Genomic DNA, 21,739 nt, shown 5'->3' with positions numbered 1-21,739 from the left:
AAAGGCAGAAACAATCCCCCGTCATGAACTCGTGCCGTGCCATTTCAAACAAGCTCCAAAACAAGTACCAGCCCTAGACAGCCGCCTCCTCCCAAGAAAAGCCAAAACCAAAGAAAGGCTGGTGTCAACCACCTTCCCAACCTTCGCTCGCCTCCCCCTCTCGGAACAAAAGAAAGGGGGAAAAAAAAAGGTTCGAGAACGACAGTGATATTCGAAGACTCACTCCGAATATCCTTCGACTATGTACATAAAACCTCGTTCCTTGTGCTTGTACCAGCATATCGACAAGAAGTGGTCGATGCCGAACAGGCGAGGAAACAGAAAAGGAAGAAAAAAAAGTATTTACGTGAAAAGTATCAGCCAGTCTGATCGCTCAGCTGGTAGACAGGTCCTCCTCTGCGCCGTCGGCCGCGATTTGGCCCATCTGGTCTCTGTGCCAACACATCTCGCAAAGCAGGGTCGTCCTTATCCTTGTCCACATGGTGTACCCGGACATGTCTGCATAATCGATTAGTTGGGTCCCCGGAAAAAATTGATTGCCTGACAGCTGCGCCGAGTTTGTAGGGAGGTCGAGTTGGTTAGGATGTGTGACAGGCGTGGGGGATTATCTTACCTCTGAAGATTATCTGGCCGAGGATACTTGTGCTCTCGATCAGGACAAAAGGGGCATACATACCCCGGAGATTCATGCACAAGCCCGTGCCTGATCATCTCATTTTTTCTCTTGAATCCCTTGCCACCTTCACTCCGAGGGCAGCCTTTGACGGAGCAGTAGTGTGGCCGAGCAGATGAGTGTACGTTCGCGTGCGAGTTGAGTAAGTACTGTGTCTGGAATGGTGCCGCAGTGCAACCCGAGAAGTTGCAGATATAACCTGCCTGAGGATTTGTAAGACCGTCGATACTCATGCGATCTGCCACGGAGGTGGCGGACGTTGACGCAGTCTGATCAGTGCTTGCGGTTTCTGCCGTACTGCTACTATAGTCGGTACTCTGTCGGTGATGGCCACCGCTCGATGAAGACGGGTAGTAGTAAGGACTGACAACGGCCATGGGGTGTGCGGGCGACGGGTGCTCTCTACGAAAGCCTTCATTGGGTGAGATCGGAGGTGATGCATGGCCCATTGGCAGTCCGGCTGGGAGTCCGGCTAGTGAGGGCAGTCTGGGCATATTGGTAGGTGGCGACCTGGGATATGAAGCATTGTGTCGCGCAGAACCCATATCATGCTCAGGACTTCTGGCAGTATCTGCCAGGCGTTGCAAGTCCCCAAGCTGTGATCTGATAGATGGTAACGGACCATGACCGCCGCCATCAGATTTTGGGGAGTCCAGAAGTGGAGGAAGACCACTGGGAGCAGACTGTGGAGGGCTCATCGGGGACGTGACCTCGGCCTGGCAAAGACTAGTTGCGGAACGATGAGAAGTGTACTTGTCCCCGGCAGAGTAAAGGACGGCTGGGGAAGCTAAGCCTAGACTTGGCCGATCATCGCGAATTGGCAACACCCGACTACTGGCCCCCAAAGGCAATGCCTCATGTTGAACCCGGGACCTCTCTCCTGAGCGCGATTGATCGATTTTGAGTGTCCCGACAGCGGGATTGGTGACTGGGACAGAGGATTCGGGAGCGCCAGGTGAAGTGAAAGCCAAAGCGCCGGCAGCGAGGATTTTGAGATCGAAAGGTTCCGCCGATTTATTCATGTCGCGCTCAGGAGAGGTTGGGGAAGACGACTCAGATTCGGATCCGTTGTCAGAGGCCAGGGGTTCAAGAGCAGCGGCCTGGGCGACGTCTGGCGCTCTGCCGTTTCCGAGGTGAGCCACTAACACAGCATCGCCTTGGATGGGTTCGACCTTGTGACGACCGCGGAACGACTTTCGGCTAGGGCTGAGAGCAGGCGGAGGACTGGGTGAGGGCTGAAGTCTGGGGCGGTGAGCTTGCATTTGTGGGCTATCGTGAGGAAGGACGTCATCGGGGTCGTAGCAGTCGCTCGCAGCTGTGTGGTGCAGATGGCTTTGAACAGCCGACGCAGTCATATTTGTCGCTACCGGAGAGTGTCGTGGCTCACAGCGCAAGCAATATCAAGCCGCCATGGGGCAAGTTGAAGGGTACGGGTCGTAGCAACGACGGGTGATTTGCGGCAGAGACGGCCGCAATGGTTGCAGTAACACTGACGGCAACAGCGGCGAAGAAGGGTCGACTTTGGCGAGAGCGGTAAGAGAAAGATGATTGTCGCGATGCGCCACGAGGTATCCGTAGATTGCGCTTCTATGGTCCCTGTTTGCGCAAGGCGGCAGCTGTTGGGGCCGAGGGGAGCGACGAAGACAGCGTCGCTACGAGGATGATGAGATCGGAAAGTAATAGAGGGAGAATTGCGCGTCGCGAGAAGTCGGCCCCGAGACAGCTATCGCCGCCGTCGTGGACTCCGAAAGAAAGCAGCCGATGAGGGAGTCGAGAAGGTAATACCTATGCAGGTGTAGGTTGGAGGACTTGGAGGGAGAGCGGACTGGAAGATGAAGGGCGGCCGGGAGTTGGAGGATGGGATGCGGCGACGTTTGGATGTCAAAGACGGAGGTCGGTGTGGCCTCGAGCAGGGGGTGTGGGGGAGAATGAGGAGCAAGCGCGGGAGTCAGTCGGGTGCGTGATTCTTTGACGGATAAAAGAGGGCGCCCAGGGACGACAACCATGCAGATGGATGCACCAGGCCGAGCGAGGGTAAGCAATAGTAAAGTATAGAATGGAAGTTGAGTGAGCGGCAGCGGCAGCGGTAGCGGTAGTGGAAGCGGTAGGACGGATGGGTTGGTCGATATCTGGGTCCGTCGTCGGACGGGGTACCGGTGAGGCAAGGTCAGGAATCCGTACCTAGGTGAGAGTTGTTGGGTGAGGTAAGGTACAGACGAACAGCCTCGTCTATCTTAGACAACAAGGTAAGAGATGAAGCATCAAAGAGATTGAGGGGAGCGACAACAGCACTTCAGAGTCAAACAGGAGCGAGTTGTTCATGTTGCAACAGGGACTACGGCACCGGGAAGGTATTCGGTTCTTGCTTCTGCAAGGTATTCAGCGGGAGGGAGGCTACTGCCCTTTGCTGTTAGCGCATAATTTCTTGGAAGCGTATGAGAGATTCGCCCAGTGCCACAGATAGATTCAAGGGACCGCGTGACCCTAGCGATGAGCAAAAGCGGATTTTGGGGGGAGGGGAACGTGGAGGCGAGAGAGATGAAGAAGCCGAGTCACCAAGAAAGTGGACATGGGATAGACGGAAGCGCGCATAGGGGATTGGGGGCACACGGCACACCTTCAGATGGCGAGACGGGGTAAGGTAGGTATCGACCTAGGTATTCATAGTGTACGGATACTTAGCACCTCGAGGCACTCCGTAATGTGCACGAAATAGGGAAAGGATACCTTGGAATATGAGGCTAAGTAAAGGTCAGGCAGTCCGCAGGAGTACCACCAATCCAATCCATAGGTCGAGGTACCTTACCTTACTTCACAAAGTACAGATACCTACAAGCAGGTAGTGAGGCACAGATTACCTCGAGATATTTCGGTGGTAGTACGCAGTAAATGTAAGTCTACGTATCTTTTCCCCTTTCTCAGCCGCCCTCTCTGCCCCCTCGGCGCTCTTGCCCAATCTCTTTCTCCTTCTCATCCATCCTGTCATTGGTACTCCGTACCCCTCCCTGAATGCCTACCCGTTGCGCCTCACTTTTAGGCTTGGGAAACCACGTTTGGTAGGTACAAGGCGAGGCGCCGCTTCTGAGAGACCAGCATGGAAATGGATGGCCAAGCTGGAAGGGTCGCGCTGCTAAGCCAGCAGGGCAATGCTGCTATTAGCATTCACTGGGTGGGCTATAGATAGGTAGGTTGAAGAGCAAGAATGCCTCATGCGATGAGACGTGCAAGAGCAGATTGCTGTGCCTCTATAACAATAGTATTACATCGATGATGAGTGGAGGGACACTGACTCCTGAGCCTTGTTTAACCAGGGTAGCAATGTGCCAAGTCAGGTGTATGTATTTTCGTCGCACTCCTGCGCCCTCGACGTGGGCATCCTCTAGAGGTTTAATCAGAGAATCGTCTCAGCGTTGACTGGACGCCGACGGCTTTCTTCATGGACTTGGTTCTTATGTGCTACCTAGGTAGACGGGCTTATCTCGGCAAGGAATGAACCCAGGGTTGATTCAGCGCCGAGCTAAGAGGTTACCAAGAACCTGGAGCAGCAGTTTTCGCACAAACTGACAAAGCCGGGCATGCAATGCTTTATTTGTGTCTAGCGCGGGGACAAGATAGAAGGCGGGGAAAGAGAGAGAGAGAGATTGATCTGATCTGATCAAGTGATATTGTGACAGGCAGCTGAGAGAACTGGTTTCAATATTACACTTGTCAGATTGTCCCCCAGCATCGATGTGCACTCGCGCACTCATGATGCTGGTGGGCTCAAGGATGAGAATGCCGCGGCGGGAACCCTAGACGGCGATTGGGGAAGCTCCATCGGGAGTGGACTTGTAAAGTATAGGTATGTGTACGGAGTATGAGCAGGATGGGCAGTACGAAGTAGAGGTACTTCATGTCGAATAGGGGTCAAGATGGGATGGAACGGTCTGGGGGATCGGATGGCAGTATTGTCACAAAGGGAAAAACTTGGAGTAGGGGAGGGGAAGACCACCCTTCGATGTTCTAGTAATGCCGAGTAATAACATCGGATAAGGAATTTCCCACAGCAAGAAAGTGCTTCCTACTGTACGTTGAGAGCAGCATCATTCTATTTTTCTTCGGGAAATTGGGAAGACACTCAGGTAGTCAGTCCTCGGTCCTTTTTTTTTCTTTCTTCATCCTTGGCTCTGAGCAACGCACAGTCGCGGAAAGACGGCACCGCAAGTCCATGATCCACTGGAAAACAGCATCATGCGCAAGGGCGAGAAGGAAGGAAACGGCACCATTGTGTAAGGTATACTAGAAAGCCGGTGGCTGGTGGACGAGCACAAGATGGATCGTGGAGGAAATGAGGGCTGACAACGACCGGGATTACCCCAAGGTACACGGGAGGTACATTAGGTTCACTAGGTTCAGCACCAGAGCATTCTACACCTCATTGTGAGCGGAGTGGAGTTTTCGCATAGAGTAAGGTACTCTGGAGGCACTTTGAGCATTGAGCCTTGAGGTCTACCGATGGTATCTCACAAGTTCGCAACAACTTGTATTCGTACTCCGTACACTAACAGGAGGTATTTCATTTTCAAGCGTGTCAATTAGCCGCACCCAATGCAATGGATGGACGAACGGGACGGAAGTGGAGGCTCAATCCGAGGCATGGGGGCCATGTCCCTGATCATGACAACTTACTGGCCGTCGGCGGGCCAGACCCAAGCTGGAACTTGGAAGCCCTACCTTCTTACACTCTGTATCACTTCACGAGTCACCATACCTGACGATCCCCCGACCACCCATCTTTCCAGATTCGTTTCTTTTGCAATAGGTACTCCGCTCTCCGGCAATGTTTCCGTCAATGAGCCTTTCCAAACTGCCTTGTTGCAGTGCTGTGGAAACTCAACCTCTACTTGAGATGATGAAGAACTTCGAACGGAAATGAAAAGATTTGGATGAAGAATGCGCTTGGACGTGGTGTGTGTGTGTGTGTATATTCTCTTGTGTGTGTCCAAGTAAACAAACACTTCCAATTGACCAAAACATCAAGTCATCCGCCGAGCCACCCCGCGCCTTAGCCTCGCTCGCACCTTACCGTAATCACTGCATTTGTCTGCTGGTTCGAACTCTGTCTGGTAACCCTAGGCATGCGTGTTTTTTCTCTCCCTCTTTGAGTGTCGTTTGCGCCTACCTTACTGCAAATTGGCAGGTGCAGACCAAGATGCCGGGCTGGTGCGCAGCTATTCGGACGGATACCTCATGGCATCGTTCGTTATTACCCCACACTCGATGAAGTGTGCTCCTCTCCAAGTCCAACATTTTAACCCCTCACCCAAACTTCCATGGAAGACCTACCACTCGCTGCATCAATCTAGGCGGTACCCGCCATTCCCCCCTTCTGTCCAATCGTGCAACAGGACAGCAAAGAGCCCCCCCTGCCGTGCCACCAATGCCCGCGATTGATCCATGCGTCCAAGCCGCTAAGCCTCTAAGCCTCAATCATCCATACATGCAATCGGGCTAGAGCGAGTTAGCTGCGGTGGCTTAATTGGCCAGGTTCAAGGCGGTCAAGCAAGGGGACCCTTCTTTTCGCTACTTCTCTTCTTTGCGGAGTAAAGTACCTATACTTCGTGCTTTACTTCCAAGGTAGGCTTTCATTGCCTATCAGGGAGTCGGGATAGGGAGCTAATCACCAATGCCAGAATTGCAACCAGCAAACGGCGACAGTCCGGCCCTGGACTGATAGTTCCAAAATTCCATCTGGTGTCGCGTGTGATAACAAAAACCTCGGCTAGGTTATTTCTTTCCCTCCCTTCCTTTCCCAACCTACTTTAGCTAAGGAGCATAGCGCGGGGTACTTCAAAGGTAACTCGAGGGATTGTCCATCTATAGTCACAACGGATACCATCACCACACCACAAACCAACGAAAACGATACAATTCGACTTGAGCACTAAGAGAACAGGGCCAGACTGACTGTCTGGCTCCATCATATTGTCTTTTGTCGCCAAGACGGCGGCTGCCCAGGGCATTCTCAGTTCCCCGACCGGCGATAGGAGGGACTTTTGTCCCCTACCTTACCCGTCTTACCCCAGACGAGGGGGGTTCTTCAGCAAAGTGGTCCCCGGTTTTTGGACTGAGGTGGTGGCACGTACGAGCGGGGGATCTAGCTCAGGGTGGTAGGGCCACCACCCACAGACACTCACACACACCTGGGTAGACAGAAAGCCAAGGTAGGTTTCTAGAAGGCGCCCAACCATTCCAGCCCTTTTCAAGGTTGTGAGCTGTCAGATAGTCTGTCAACTTTGTACTTGGGTTATATTCGTAGGTCCATCGGGCCATGTGAACTATCAGGACTTTGTTGGAAGCCTCATTGGACACCAACCCAGATAACAGATTCGAGACCTCTCCTGGCATGAATTATACCCCTGTGTGTTTTACTCTCATTGCGGTCCCGGGCACTTAAACTCGGAGCCGCGGCTGTTCAACTTAGTTCTAACGCAGCGTGCTTTTATTGCCCGCCAAGTCAATCAACATGAGCCGCAGCCATCAACTCAACGCCCAGACGAGTTTGTCAAGCCTGCCTTCCATCTTGTCGCTCTTTGATAAAGAACAATCCGACGCATGAAGTTAAAGGTTAAGGTTAAACCACATATCGTAGGAATTATATCCGTAAAGAGCAGAGAGACCACCACCCTGCATACCTCTACCCTGCCATCCGCGCTTATCATTTCTATCTGCCGATTCCTAGTCAAGTTCTAATTCGGAACCGTACCCAGAATATGCCATGCCGGTCTTCCATCGCCATTCCCCAGGTACACTACAACAACCGCTGCCGTAAAAGACGTTTCCTTCATCGCGTACTTGCACGTCTTGTCTAGTGAAGCGCGAATAGCTCCGATACAAAACTACTTTAGGTAATTGCACGGGGAAGGCAGATTTTGTTCCTCTTTTTCACTTCGTCTCTATTCGTGCACGTCAACTGCCCGCCCTGTGTACACGTCCACTCGCACAGTGATGCTCCGATGAACGACAGCGGTAGCGGGGCCGAGGTGATTGGCCCAGCCCGCATACCAACTGTGCCTCACCACACCTCACCACCACATCATCCATCATCGCCAAGGACCAATACGATTGTGTTTTTTTTGGCTGCGTGCCTCGGCTTCTTATTGCTCCTCACTACCTCTGCTTCGAATACTACAACCGCCCGCGACCTTGGACCATTCTCATCTGGGAGTTCTCGCACCTCCGTCAACGCCTTTACTGCTTCGTGAGCCAGTTCCAAATACACCCGAACGAACCCCGCAATGTCTACCTCAGGAACCATGCGCGCCGTTGTCTTCAACGGACCGCAATCTGTGTCTGTCGAGCAACGCCCGATCCCTACCAGTCAGTTTGCACATACTTCCAACCCCTGATGAGCTCCATGTCAACCTTCAGTTGTCGCTGACCAGTTCCATAGTCCAAGACGATGGCGACGTAATCGTCAAGGTGCAGGCAACGGCTCTATGTGGCTCGTAAGGCATTCCCAAGACCAAAGTGCTCCTGTTCCTTCCTTCTCACACACTTCCCAGAGAGCTGCATGTCTTCCGGGGCCACCAGCCATCTGAGACAGGCTTCATCATGGGCCATGAGTTCACCGGTACAGTTGTCGAAAAGGGCGCTGCTGTGACCTCCTTGGACATTGGTGACAGGGTTGTCTCTCCCTTCACCTCGTCATGGTAGGTTCTCTTCACTCTCCTGTGCCGAATAATTTCCCAACATGGTTCTCTAGCATGCAGTGCTTCTACTGCAAGAACGGGTACACATCCCGTTGCGTTCGTAGCAAACTCTTTGGTTGCGGTAAGCTGGATGGCGGCCAGGCCGAATACGTGCGTATCCCTGATGCCGACGGAACCGCCATGAAGGCCCCAACCACCATCTCCGACAATGCTCTGGTTCTCATGGCCGATATTTTCCCCACCGGCTTCTTCGGTGCCAAGTCTGGCTTCAACTTGCTCAAGGAGGAAGAGAGATCAAATGCCACCGCCGTTGTCATTGGATGCGGACCCGTCGGTCTCTGTGCCGTCATTTCGGCCCTCGAGTACCGTCCCAAGCATCTTTTTGCCATTGACAGCGTAGACAGTCGCCTAGAGCTTGCTAAAAGTCTGGGTGCAGAGCCCTTGAACTTCATGACTGATCGTGCAGGCATGGAGAAGCGGATCAAGGAGGTGACTGATGGCCGTGGAGCTGATGTCGTCATTGAGGTTGTCGGTCTGAGCCCAGCCCTCAGAACTGCCTTCGACATCACCAGACCATTTGGTGTCATTGCTAGCATTGGCGTCCATAATGGCGAGGTTCGCATCGATCTAAACCGTGAGGCTGCGGTTCGTCTTGCTGACACATGACCAGATTCCATGGACCGGGACCGAAGCGTATGGGTGAGTGTGATATTGACAACTATTCGGAGGATCGATGGCATGAATGGTGCTGATTGCCTCCATAGCAAAAACCTTCGGCTGCAGATGGGCCGATGTCCTGTCCGGGCTATTTTCCCCGAGGCTCTCGCCCTCCTGGAGAAGAAGCAGGACAAGCTTGGGTGAGTGCTGACCATACCCCATGGCCACGTTGATTCCCACGCCATTGGGGCACAATATTCGCGCCCTCAATCCTTCTCCTTGTCGGAACTGACGTTGGTTAGGTTTATGTTCGACCGCATTATGCCATTGAGCGAGGCGGTTGAAGGATATGCGTTATTCGATCAGATGAAAGTTCAGAAGGTTATCTTCACTCCTTGATTTGGAGCATAACCCTCGTAGCCACAAAATCTGTCGCCTCCCTACTCAACAAGACAGCAGGAGAAACATGGAGTCTGCGGTTGAGATGATGGAATGTTGAGATAGAAATAGGATCAATGCCTTAATTCTGTCTTGGCTTGACAATACCATCATGAATGAGGTAGTAAGACACGGTCGAATCATCGTGGACCACGGCAAGGAGTAGCCTCTTTTGGCGGTCTGCACCACGCCAATCCCGCTTTCTGGATCTATCGATGGTGCTTGCTGGATCAAGTGGTCGTGGTAGAGTGTCGATGGAGTCGAAAATTGTAGCGAAAGAGCTCAGGGTCCATTGTTCGCTTAGATGCACTGGGAGAACCCACTCATATTCGGGCGCCTGGCTCGAACGCTTGCTGTCCATCTCCAAAGCCTCAATTTGTTCGTCTGGATGCATGTACAGCCTATTGGGCGGGAGGCCGGTGATGATGGGACGCGATCGGCTTTTCCCGTCACTGCGAACTTCAACATTAGTCCAGTCATGCTGATCTCGGAGGTTTCCAAGGACCAGAGCGGTAAGGTTGGTAAGATGTTCTGCGGCTGCCATTGTTGTTGTTTGTGAAACTTTGACAAAGTGTTGGAGAAAATGAAGTTTCTAGGTCGCAATGAGTGTTTGGAAAGACCAGAGTCACACAGGAAGATATTGTGGTTATGATTACTGAAGAGTTCTCAAGGTTCTCAAGGCAGGTGGCTCCAACAAGAATGCCGGTATGCCAATCAGATGTGCCCCTTGACCGACGCTTCGGTAGGTCCTCGATAAATGCATATATAGCACTCGATGCATTTATGTATGTACTGATGAGGTGCCCTTCGAGTCGCCCGCTATGTTCATGTACAATCGAGCTCAGGAAATTCAATTCCATTATCCGTACCAGGACCTCAATCATGTCACGTACCTACCTAAGGCAAATCTACCACCTGGCCTAGCTTATGGATGCAGGCGGGAGCGAGCCAGAAGAGTTGCTCTGACAGGTTCACTCGTCTGCTGCTAGCCCAGCGCAACTTCTATGCCGAGCGGATGGATGCGGTCATCGTCATAAGTAGGTCTCAAAACGATCCGAAGTGTGCATAACATCCATGACTTGTCAAAGCCACACCTATGTTTCCCATTCTCCAGCCCCGCTCTGAGGCTTGTGAATCTTCATGTCGTTTCTCTTCCCAGGCCAAGCTGATCTTTAGCCAGGCACACAACAACCAACGGCTTCTAACCGTCACAGTTGGCTTGTCTCACTTGAATCATAAAAGGAATGGCAGGTGCCGATGATTGCAATACTGGTCCATTCTGCGGTATTCCTGAGCGAAAATATCGTACTTCTCTCAGCCACTTGAACAGGAGTAACTAGACGTTGTGATCGTCATGTATACAATAATGTCAGAGCTTGAATTTCTGAAGTCCACCGGCAGGCCGGTAACTCAAATTCAAATGCTCTTAAGAGTTGAGACAAGAGTCCAAGGCCGACTGGAGCAAAGCACAGCTCATCGGCATCCACGGTCCACAGAACTTCTGATAATCCTGGTCAGCCTACGTAACCGACCGAAATGCGAGCCAACCAGCACCCAAGGTTTGGGGCAAGTGCGTGCACATCCCTCTCGGATCCCGTCATGAGTACGTACCTGATGTCAGGTTGTTTGGCTGTGTCGGTGACCTCACTGCGCGCGTATGGTCATACAATCTGCAGTGGCTGTGGCCGTGCAAAGTAACAAAGTGTATTCCTGGTCCATCGTACGCGTATTGACGTAAGGGTCCAGATTTGCGACGGCTGTTTAGTGGTTCCTGCCCCCAGATCACTTGAACCGGACACCAGCGTTTCCATGCGGACCAGTGTCTATTGGCTACAACCGAAGGTAAACGGGACTCTAGCCTCTGATAGACTGACAATGAAGCAGCCTGAGAGCCTGTCATGCCTGGACGGAGTACTTTGGCCGCCCCCCTTCGGGTGCACAGGCGTACCACTAATCCACCACACTCAGCAGGGCAGGCATAAACGGAGAGTCCAATCCGTCCGTCAATGGAAATCCAATGTTCCTTCACAAGGTCGGTGCTTAGCGTCTAATTCTATTACGCATTTCGCATGTCCCGCCCCTTTCCACTACCAAAGGTCTAGACTCAGCCCGTCTCTTTCCCCCCAAGAACTCTTTGGCACTTTGCTATATCCTCCGACCCTGGCTCATCATTGTGGCTTGTTGTTCTTCCTTTTCTCCTGCTTTTCTTCGACATCGGCCCCCACATAACACGTCTTTGACACTCCCCGTACCTTGATTTATTTCTTTGATTGAATTCTCCGAATCACTTTTTCACTCCCACGCAGCGCCACCTGCTTTCCCATTTACCAGGCCGGACATTCGAAGATACCCTTTATTACTTTACCCCCGCCGTCCTTCGTCGCTACTTCCCGGACGCAGTCTTCTGCCACCTACCTTACTCGACCTCGTTGGTCGCTGTGTTAGTGCCTAATATTTGACCTCACCTCAACAACACCCGGCGATACATCGTTATTCGACAAAACATACCTTGATCAGGATCTTTCTGTTTTCGACGCCTTATCGAAGTTGTTGTCCATCGTTCTAGCCAGTTTCCAAGCCAGAACCTGATAATCGAATCCGAATTCGACTCAAACTACTTACGCAGTCAACCACACGGGTGCCATTTTTACGAATTACAACCAAATACACAGCGGGCTATACTGAACAACCTTGCTATCCCCTCCGGCTCAGCAGCAGGAAATACATTTCGAGGGACCGAAGGCCCCAGAGGCTTGTACGTCACAGGGCAACGAAAGCTTCTGCAATCCGCCGCGATGTCTCGCCCAGATTCTTCGCTGGCCGGCAGCGAGAAAGAAAGGAACGCGCAGCTGGATCACCCCAATTCTGATCAATCCACAACCGAGACGAAGTTTTCCGACAACAACAATCATACCGATGAGAACAAGAAACAAGATGTCGAAGGAAGAATACCAACCAGTGCCGCCTCCGCTACCGTGGCGACCGCAGAGCACGAACTATACGAACCGTACGATAACGGCTACCACTTCCCACCCGCACACACGAAATCGCAGTCCATGAAGATTGGCGCAAAGGCATTCTGGAACTACACATGCACGCCCCTCGGCTTTTTCGTCGTTCTTTACGGCTTGAACGTCGTTGCCTGGGGTGGAATGCTGTTTCTGCTACTTTGCAATGCATCCCCGGCCATGTGCTATCCGACATGCAACGATATCAACTCTCCCCGGCGCAAATGGATTGAATGGGATTCCCAGATTTTGAACGCTCTGTTCTGCGTAACAGGTTTCGGATTGGCACCATGGAGATTCCGCGACTTGTACTTCTTGATGCAATACCGCATCCTGAAGAAACCTGAGGCTCTTGGCCGGCTTGCAGGCATTCATCGCGGATGGTTCCGCCTGCCTGGTTCTGACCAACTCCCAGTCCACATTGGCCCCGAGAACGTCACTGAACTGGCAAACGAGCATCCAGTGTTGCACATCCCGCACCCCGAGAAAGCTATTCCAAACGCGCCCCTCACTGGTGTTCGAGCACCCCCAACGGCAATCTGGAAAATGGACTTCGTCATCTGGTTCAACGTGTGGAACACGTTTTTGCAGTGCGTTCTCTCAGGCTTCATGTGGGGAATGAACAGATTCGATCGACCCAGCTGGTCCACCGGTCTCTTCGTTGCGCTCGCCTGTTTGGCGGCTGCCATAGGAGGCTTGATGATGTTCTTTGAGGGTAAGAAAGTGAAGAGCATTGAAGGCGTGCCGCTCAGCAAAGAAGACGAGGAGCGTCTGTCAAAAGATAAGGAAATGGGGGTCCACCATTACAACAACATCAAGGACAAGAAGCCCAAGGAAGAGAAGTAGGGGAGAACGTGGGTTTGGGCTACAGATGAGATACCTATACACGACGAGTAATACATTACGCAATGACAACTTCGTCCGCGGACAATGACAACTGCAATCGCTGCGGTGCTGCAACACTCCGGCTAATGATTTTGAGCCACTGATAATTATACATTATTGTGTAACCTGTAGGGTTCATGTCGGAAAGGCTTATGCAAAAGAGAATGATTGACGGTGATGCCCTCCTGAAGTGTGTCGCTTGCAAGGAGGCTTTGCTATTCTAATCCGATTCGATGAGCGTTGCTGGCCCTTTGCAAACTGACTTGGGCTACTCCTGACTTCTTCACAATAGCAGAAAATGACATGAGGCTATTCTTCTTGATACCCAGAGGAATATCCACGTTGTTGGTCATAGATTGAGGGTAGCTAAGGTACCTTACCGTACCTTAGCTGGTCAGAGTCTCACATGGACGCGTTACTTGCTCCGGGACACTAATCAGCCTCAGGTACCTACCTACCCAACCTGGACGCGGAGTGGAGGTCAGAAGGTGCATAGGCACGGGGCCGCGGGCGTCCATTTCAGGGAGTAGGGTGGGTTGCGGATGTGCCATTGGCGATGCTGAGGTACTCTGACACCTATGCGCAGCACTGGAGGTACCCGAGGTACGAGCCCGACCACCGGCGCCCACCTTACCCACTGATAAGCGGCTCGTTCCATCGCCCAGCTCGACACCTCCGCCATGTCCAGAGACGACTACAGCCGCTACGAATACATCAACCTCCATTCCGACCGTCGAGAACGATTGTGCCGCCGGCCGTTGACCAAAGAACAACCCCTCTTCCTCCAGCCTCTTCCTTCAGCGCTTTTCCTCGCAGTAGGCTCATTCAATATCGCAATTAGAGGGCACTGGATAGGATACGTTTGGTCCTTCATCATCTCTCCTCTTACAACTCTACCCTCCCGTAGTCGTCACGCCGGTCAAGTCCGACAGCTCACTCAACATGGCTTCCCGGGCCCTTATCCCCCTTCTTGTCGGCATGATGCTGTTAACAGGCGTCTGCAATACCCTCCTCACAAAGTATCAGGTACGTTGGAACTCCTTGGCTCCTAGAATCTAGACGCTAACTCGGCTTCTTCCCCAGGACATGCAATGCGTACGCAACTGCGATGCGAAGGACCCTACGAAACGGGCCTACTTCAACCAGCCCGTCCTCCAGACGGCACAGATGTTTGTTGGAGAGATGGGTTGTTGGCTGGTCATCGGTTTGATGAACCTGTATCGTCGCTACGGACCCGGAGCCGACCCCTCGTCTAACGGCTACGAGGCGGTTAACACGAATGATACCGATGATGCAGGTGCTCCTCTTGTTGGCAGCGTGGATGGACACCCGAAGCCCCAAGAAGAGGAAGGTGGTGCTATTCTGCGCGGGCCTCGCATCTTGCTGTTGGCGCTTCCAGCCATCTGCGACATTCTCGGCACAACGCTGATGAACATTGGTCTTTTGTTGGTTGCGGCCTCCATCTACCAAATGACTCGCGGCGCCCTCGTTCTTTTCGTCGGAGTATTCAGCGTCATATTCCTCAAGCGTAGACTCTTTTTGTTCCAGTGGATGTCTCTCGTCGGTGTTGTCACGGGCGTCGCAATTGTCGGCTTGGCTGGTGCCATCTACCATGAGAACACAAACGAGGCTGACGTCGAGGAAGGCTCTCCCGAGTCTAATGCCTTGTTGACTGTTGTGGGTGTTCTTCTCATTGCTGGCGCGCAGATCTTCACCGCGACACAGTTTGTTTTGGAAGAATGGATCCTGGAAAGGTCATCCATCGAACCTATCCGTGTTGTTGGGTTCGAAGGTCTTTTCGGCTTCACTGTCACTGTCATTGGCATGATTGTCTTGCACCTAGCTATTGGCCAAACCGACGCTGGACGCTACGGATACTTTGACATGGTTGAAGGCTGGAGGCAACTCACCCACAACAGAGCCATTGGAATCTCCAGCATCCTGATCATGATCAGCATCGGGTACGTTTATCCATATTGACCTGACAAGCAGGCGTCTTACTAATGTGCTTGGATGCAGTGGCTTTAACTTCTTCGGTCTCTCCGTCACCAGAAGCGTCAGCGCTACCTCGCGATCTACCATTGACACGTGCAGGACTCTATTTATCTGGATTGTCTCCCTCGGACTGCGCTGGGAGACCTTCAAGTGGCTGCAGGTTGTTGGATTTGGCCTGCTTGTCTACTTTACCTTCCTCTTCAACGGAATCGTGCAACCCCCCTTCCAATTCCTTGTCCCTGATGAAGAGGTGGAGGAGCTTCTTCCGGAGGAGCCCATCGAACACCAGTAAAGAGGGGGGCGCATGGTGTGTTATGCTCAGCGGGGCTGCGAATGGCTCCATGTTGTATTAGGAGTTTATGTTCTGTGTTGTAGCTTGAATTAGATTAGGGATACGGAAGCGGCTGTATTTTAGGCGTACGAGAATTGGTTACTCAAAGACATGGCTCGGTTGCATTACACACATCGTCTCTATTGTGCTCCAACTAAGACCGAATAAGGAAACCCGATGCAATGTTTCCCAGTAGCCCTACAAAGATTTCCTAACTTCTTGGCTGAGCGGTAGGTGTGAATGCTGACAGAATTGAGGGATCAGCTGACAGTGGACTGACAGGTATATGCCACTCTCACGTAGTCAGATGAAACCCGATCGCCTGGTCAGGCGCTGCGATCGACCCCAAACGAAAACCGTCCTATACACCAAGAAACGCCGCCTGTATGCAAGGCATCATGATGCCTTTGCCCCCCAAAAAAGAAACCCGACGAACTGAAACTCAAACGCCATATTCCCAAGATCGTACCCTTTCCCGCCAGGCAGGGAAGCTTTGCTTGTCACGCGAAAGATCTAGGTGACGTTGCAGAGAAGCTCAGCCTCGAGTATGAATTTGCCCTCCTTGTACTTCTCCGTAGCCTCGTACGCTTTATCATACTTCCAGCCAACGACATCCTTGCACTGCTTACAGGTGATATCACGTACGATATGTCGTCCGGTCGTCATGTTTCGTTCGCTCGGCTCGCCCGTCTCGATGTTGACGACGCTGTTGAATAGGTAGGCTTTGCCATGCTGGCCTCGGAAGTTCTGTTGGCGACACACCCGTCAGCACGAGGACGTGGACATAATGTCTGCTTGCAAACGGTCCAAAGCTTGCTGGAGCATTTGACGTTGTGCAGCAGCAGCGGGAGGAGGGAATCGAATGTCCTAACGTACCCGGCTTATGATGTCTTCATGGTTCGACAGATGCGCCTTGCATGTTTTGCAGCCGTAGACCTTGTTGCTGTTCAAGTACGTGTTGTACGCCAAACCCATCGTGTCCAAAGCCTACTTCTACGTAGGCAGGATACGGCGGGAGACGGAACAGTTGTATCTGACTGATCGTGAGGCCTTGCCACGCGGGAGCGGCAGGCAGCTTTGTAGTTCGTCCTGTCGTCGATAGAGCTCTTGCAAAGTCGCAATAAAGAAAGATGGCTTTCTCCTCGTAGCACTCGACAGAAGGGTAGGGTGAGGATGACGTGAAGGGGAGTGGGAGGGTTTTTCGGGTTGACGTGTCAGGTGTCTTGAAGTTTGGAAAGGGACGTAGTCAGGCAGGCGGGTGTGCGGGAGACGGGAAACGGGAGGGGGGGATAACATGTGCCAGGCCGGATGGATGCGGCGAACGCTCAGGTGAGCAGGTGAGGTAGAGATAAGATAGCCCGCTGAAGCGCGCGCGCCGTGGACCCTCCTGAAATCACCAGTCCGATGTGTGACGGATGTCAGCAACGTTCGAGTTTCTTGGAATGGGGACCGAGCTAAGCTGGACCTCGGAGGGAAGCACTGGGGGCCGGGTTGGGTCACGGTTCGACAGTGTCTTCAGTTCAGCTCAGAGACCTGTTAGCTATCTCGCAGTTTTCGTCTTAGGCCGTCAGGATGCAGATTCAAAGACCTGGCCACCAAAGAATGCGGAGGACGGGGGCTGGTTTAGCTGACAGAAGGTAACGGGAGAAGGAGGGGTCGGTGAACGAGCCGGGATGGTCGACAGGGGACCTGACACTTGGAGTGCACTGGTGACATTCCGATGATACCTTAGGTAAGGCAAGCAAGGTAAGGCCATTCATTGCATACGGTACCTATCTGGAGGTAGTGACGTACCTCGCTCGGGTTTCTCCTCTATATCTTTTAGATGCATGAACTGTGTGATATCACATATACATAGAACTACGGTCTAAATCGATCCCCTATATGTACATTGAACTAACCCGTTGTGCCTCGATCCTAAGATAGATACGTAGGTGCGGTAACCTCATCCGAATAATTCACCCTTTACTCGTGTCTTAATCGATGTGGCTTCGCATCATGTGGACCTCTTCTTGCGCAAACGCGCTTGAAGCTTCATTGTGTCCCTGCTGCAATTATGAGACCATGTTCTGTCCGTCTTACCACGAGAAAGCCTCCTCGTTGAAGTCAATGGCCGAGTCGTGCTGCCGATCGCGAACGGCGCGGCGCACCTCGTCGCTAAGAGCGCCAGGACCGCAGACACTGATGCCCATGGTGCCAACCTGCGACTCCTGCTCAGCCTTGATGAGCGTCTCGATGTTGGGGCGGCCAGGGAACATTTGGACAGTAGACGAAGGGCTGTGAATCTCCTTGGTCGATCTTGGCCGACTGACGAAGAGCATGATACGGAGAATATCTCTGCGTTTCTCCATCGCCAGGATCTCCGTCATCCAAGGTCGAATCCACTCAAGATGCTCGGGGCTCTGGATGGTCCAGATGAGAATAACCTTTCTCGCGGCGACAGTTCCGTTCGCATAGCCGGCGACGAGATCGCGGACGTGAGGTACTTGATGAGTAATGCCAACGCCACCAGCAAATAGCATGACGGTACCATAAGAGCGCATGCTGTGCAGTCCACCATAGGGTCCCTCTACCATGCATGTCGTAGTCATCTTGCCCTCGGGACAAGCAGCGGCCTTGCGATACAGTGTGTCGGTCATTCCGGTGCGGGCGCGAATGATGAAGGACATGGTAGTCTTGCGCAAGGCGAGAATGTCTTGACGGTTAAGAGAACCCTTCTCGGCCATAGGATCCTCAGCCTCCTCACTCCAAGCGACGGAAAAGGGATGAGACTGCAACAAGCTGAGGGATGGCATGTACATGTAGGCATGCTGGCCAGGCCCAAAGGTCCAGGGTCGAGCCATCGTGACCGTAACACGGCATGCGTTGCCGGGAAGAGCTTCAACAAGAGCCTTGCTGCCTCCGTGCCCGACGTTGCCGTAAAATACCCTCCAGGCACGCCAGACGCGGTCACCGGCCCAGAAGATGATTACGGGCCACATATACTTGAGCTGGGGCAGAGCCTTCATCTGTAAATGGTACCAGGTACCAACGACAGCCGTGATGGCAAGCAAAATGTGAAGGAGCTTGAACGTCTCGTAGAAGGCGTGTCTGATCGGGCTAGAAGCCTGGATTAAGATGGACGCGAAGGCGCATGTAGCCTTTCATCGAGGTTAGCCTCAGTGTTTTTATCTCGTTTTACTTGGGGCCTTTTTTCCACTTACAACAAAACCGAAGAGCAAGAAGGGAACGGTCGTTGCTGAGGTGATGGCGGTTTGCCAGCTGCTCTTGTTGGCGGTGTTGGCCATCCAAGCCAGGGTGTGCGCAAGAGCTTCCAGAACGACAATACGACCGAACCAACGATGCAGCAAGTTGAAAGTGTCGAAGGACATGCCGAGCATGGGAATCAAAGGGTTGTTTCGGCCACCCATCAGGAACAAGGGAATCTGCATCCCGGTTAGCGTCATTGAATGAGTGTTGTCTCAAGTTTGACGAGCACAAGTTTCCCTGGTGTCTGAGACTCGATCTCTAAGAGAAGGTGGATGCGACTCACCATATTCACAACAGCCAAGGTACCAGTACGGTTTCTAAGCTGCGAGGCGGCTGCGGCAAAAGAGCCGGCGAACGGGATGTTAATCACACAGAAAGCGATGTTCGTGGCGAAGTAACCGGTCAGAAATAGCAGCTGGAGTCGGCTGGGCAGGGTGCCAACGTTGATAGCAGCGCTGAGCTGAATTTCGCGGTTGTGACGTTTGCTCATAACCGGAGCGTAGAGGATGTTCTTCTTCATCCAGGAGACCTTGGAGTCCGACTGGGCAAAGTACCGCTGGTTGTCGTTGTTGAGACAGGCGACGGTACGAACATATCTGACGATGACGGTCCATACTCTCCAAATGATGACGGCTGCGGCAATGGCAGCGCAGATGTAGTACAGATAGTTGGAGAGGGAGACATTCTCGTTGGCGGCATCGATAGCCGCCTGTTGCTCCTCGGGAGACTGCTTTGCGCCTCCAGCGGCCATGGCGAAGGTTTAGTTCGAAGATGTGAGAGGCTTAGACCGGAAGGTAAAGAGAGAGTGTGTGGTTTTGTTGACCTGTCGTCGTGATTGGTTGTCCTACTTCCAATATCCCCCAAGTTGCACAGCAAGTTTACCGGGAGTCGAAAGAGAACGTGGCACGTTTGCGCGTTATCGAGAGTAAATCGCCTACAAGGAGATTTGGTCGATGCAGTCGATCAGACACTAAGTCGTATGTGTTTATTTGTTTTGAGTTTTCGTTATTATTTCCCGTCTTTTGGAAGATATTTCGAAGCCGGCACGATGGGTACTTCCAAAAGGGGTGGGCCGGTGGAAAGAAGCGTCAAAAAGTGCAGTCAATGCAGAAACGGAACTGGCGTCAGTGGAAAGAGAATTTGGACGTCTTTGGGTCAGAGACGTCAGCTGACAGCCCAAGTCTGGTAGGACGAGGGAGTTTGTGAAAGGGAAGGACGAGAAGGGAACAAATGGCCGTGGAGTAGAAGGAAGGAAAGAGAGGGGAGAGAGAGCAGAAATTGTGAGGAATAAGAGGCGAGAGATATCAGTGATGTAAGTACCAAACACACCACTGAGGTAGGTAGGTATTTCGTACCTTGGTCTGGGTAACTAACAGGACGGGAATGACTGGACTGGACCTGCGCAAGGCAAAGGGGAGTCCGACTAGGAATTAGTCGACCCCGGGCCCCAAGATGGTGCGTTCCTGGATCCTCTCTGGGAGGGCTGCACCGTGTGGGCCGTCACCCGAGAGGGTGTGGGTGGAGGTGTATGAACTGATACGGCCCAGTTGATGGAGACTAAAACACCGTTTTCCACAAGACAAGGAGGGGCTGCTCTCTCCGCAAATGTGGATGTCCCCAGATAGACAGAGAGGAAGCGCTTCCCAGTCGCTCCGAGGCACCACATCCACAGTTCTCCTAGGGTACGAAGTACATGTCATAAGAGGCGAGAGCAGGGTATCAGTTACGGATATTCCACCCGATGGCACTGGAGTACGGATACATTCACAGTGGGCGCTGTCAACCTGGAAACAGAGAACACATGATATTACGCAAGATTCTGGCCAAGTCAAGTCGAGACGAGGCGCGGCCCTCGGGACATGCAGGGCAGGGCATGACTGTGCGATTGTAGGGTGCATGTTGACAGGCAAACAGGGGTGGTCTCGGCAAGGGAGTTGGACTTCCATATCGTACACGGCATTGGTACGGCAGTTGAAGGGGAGGAGAGAGTGTGTGCGCGCCGCGCGCGTGGGTGTGCGTGGTGTGTGTGTGACCGCAGCAGCTGAGAGATCGGATTCCTTAGTAATAAGAGGAAGGGCCATAGAAGAGGCAAAGAACCTAACAGAGCAGCAAGGGCCGCTGACAGGTACGGAACGACATTGAGGTGAGAAAAAGAGGACGACAGGCGGCAGGGATAGACGAGGCGAGGCGTTGCCATGATTAAAGGTACGTACTGGCCGCAGCAGATCAGGGAGCCACGACGCAGGGGCTCGCATGCGCAAGTGGTGGGGTTCCAGGTTCAAGGTTGTCGCCCGAAAGGCACGTATTCGGATGTACGTACTATTTTTCAAGTCTCACCTCACTTTCCAACTTTCCATTTCCATTTTCGAAGGGAGACGACGACAACTTGACAAGGCACGCTGACGCAAGGCAAGGGCCTCACTACCCCTTTTGGCCTCTACGATGCCATGGCTGCGTGTGGTCTTTCCGGCCCTTATCTGTCTCCAACATAACTCTGTCGGTCTCTTGACTCTTCCATACCTATGATGCGTGTCTTACATGGCTTCGATGGCACCTAATGCTGGCTAAGCCTGGCGGTTGTGAAGCTGATTGGCTGTGGGATTGATTCGTACCTTGCAGATGGTGAGCTGGTGTCGTGGAAGGGCCAATGCTGGGCGGATAGTCAGGGGCCAGCACTTTACACTTCACACAACCTAACGCCATCAACGACGTCCCAGTTACCACACCGCACACACACCGGGTCAAGGCTCATTTAACAGTGGTGTCGCCAACTCGCCGTTATTCATAGTGCCAGCAGCCATGCAACGGAACA

At 52.7% G+C, this 21,739-nt stretch overlaps 7 protein-coding genes across 7 annotated transcripts; 3 read left to right on the top strand and 4 right to left on the bottom strand.

The window, feature by feature from the left end:
* Nucleotides 1-356: 356 nt before the first annotated feature.
* BDP81DRAFT_446619 (uncharacterized protein) lies at nucleotides 357-2,028 on the bottom strand (the record flags this gene model as incomplete). Its single annotated transcript, XM_060592086.1, has 2 exons — nucleotides 357-498; nucleotides 614-2,028. The coding sequence occupies 2 exons, from the start codon at nucleotides 2,026-2,028 to the stop codon at nucleotides 357-359; spliced, it is 1,557 nt and encodes a 518-aa protein (XP_060448881.1).
* A 5,805-nt stretch (nucleotides 2,029-7,833) lies between these two features.
* BDP81DRAFT_160585 (alcohol dehydrogenase GroES-like domain-containing protein) lies at nucleotides 7,834-9,481 on the top strand. Its single transcript, XM_060582028.1, has 7 exons — nucleotides 7,834-8,032; nucleotides 8,106-8,160; nucleotides 8,218-8,364; nucleotides 8,418-8,979; nucleotides 9,035-9,063; nucleotides 9,129-9,221; nucleotides 9,324-9,481. The coding sequence occupies exons 1-7, from the start codon at nucleotides 7,951-7,953 to the stop codon at nucleotides 9,418-9,420; spliced, it is 1,065 nt and encodes a 354-aa protein (XP_060448880.1). The 5' UTR covers nucleotides 7,834-7,950; the 3' UTR covers nucleotides 9,421-9,481.
* A 60-nt stretch (nucleotides 9,482-9,541) lies between these two features.
* Nucleotides 9,542-10,003, bottom strand: BDP81DRAFT_390996 (tRNA-splicing endonuclease subunit Sen15; the record flags this gene model as incomplete). The annotated part of the gene is made up of 1 exon (XM_060587490.1): nucleotides 9,542-10,003. The coding sequence occupies one exon, from the start codon at nucleotides 10,001-10,003 to the stop codon at nucleotides 9,542-9,544; it is 462 nt and encodes a 153-aa protein (XP_060448879.1).
* Nucleotides 10,004-12,254: 2,251 nt separating this feature from the next.
* Nucleotides 12,255-13,313, top strand: BDP81DRAFT_312099 (uncharacterized protein; the record flags this gene model as incomplete). The annotated part of the gene is made up of 1 exon (XM_060583774.1): nucleotides 12,255-13,313. The coding sequence occupies one exon, from the start codon at nucleotides 12,255-12,257 to the stop codon at nucleotides 13,311-13,313; it is 1,059 nt and encodes a 352-aa protein (XP_060448878.1).
* A 981-nt stretch (nucleotides 13,314-14,294) lies between these two features.
* On the top strand, nucleotides 14,295-15,639 carry BDP81DRAFT_311835 (uncharacterized protein; the record flags this gene model as incomplete). Its single annotated transcript, XM_060583756.1, has 3 exons — nucleotides 14,295-14,378; nucleotides 14,436-15,313; nucleotides 15,372-15,639. 3 exons carry the CDS (start codon nucleotides 14,295-14,297, stop codon nucleotides 15,637-15,639), a joined length of 1,230 nt encoding a protein of 409 aa, XP_060448877.1.
* Nucleotides 15,640-16,191: 552 nt separating this feature from the next.
* Nucleotides 16,192-16,653, bottom strand: BDP81DRAFT_312454 (Yippee/Mis18; the record flags this gene model as incomplete). The annotated part of the gene is made up of 2 exons (XM_060583805.1): nucleotides 16,192-16,425; nucleotides 16,555-16,653. The coding sequence occupies 2 exons, from the start codon at nucleotides 16,651-16,653 to the stop codon at nucleotides 16,192-16,194; spliced, it is 333 nt and encodes a 110-aa protein (XP_060448876.1).
* A 1,103-nt stretch (nucleotides 16,654-17,756) lies between these two features.
* On the bottom strand, nucleotides 17,757-19,678 carry BDP81DRAFT_390992 (ferric reductase like transmembrane component; the record flags this gene model as incomplete). The annotated part of the gene is made up of 3 exons (XM_060587489.1): nucleotides 17,757-18,818; nucleotides 18,882-19,103; nucleotides 19,211-19,678. The coding sequence occupies 3 exons, from the start codon at nucleotides 19,676-19,678 to the stop codon at nucleotides 17,757-17,759; spliced, it is 1,752 nt and encodes a 583-aa protein (XP_060448875.1).
* Nucleotides 19,679-21,739: the final 2,061 nt, after the last annotated feature.

This window comes from Colletotrichum phormii, assembly GCF_030913505.1.
Source record: "Colletotrichum phormii strain CBS 102054 chromosome Unknown BDP81scaffold_4, whole genome shotgun sequence".
Taxonomy (NCBI): Eukaryota; Fungi; Ascomycota; class Sordariomycetes; order Glomerellales; family Glomerellaceae; genus Colletotrichum; species Colletotrichum phormii.
The sequence above is the reverse complement of the archived record's forward strand: the minus strand, read 5'-3'. Positions and strand labels throughout refer to the sequence as shown.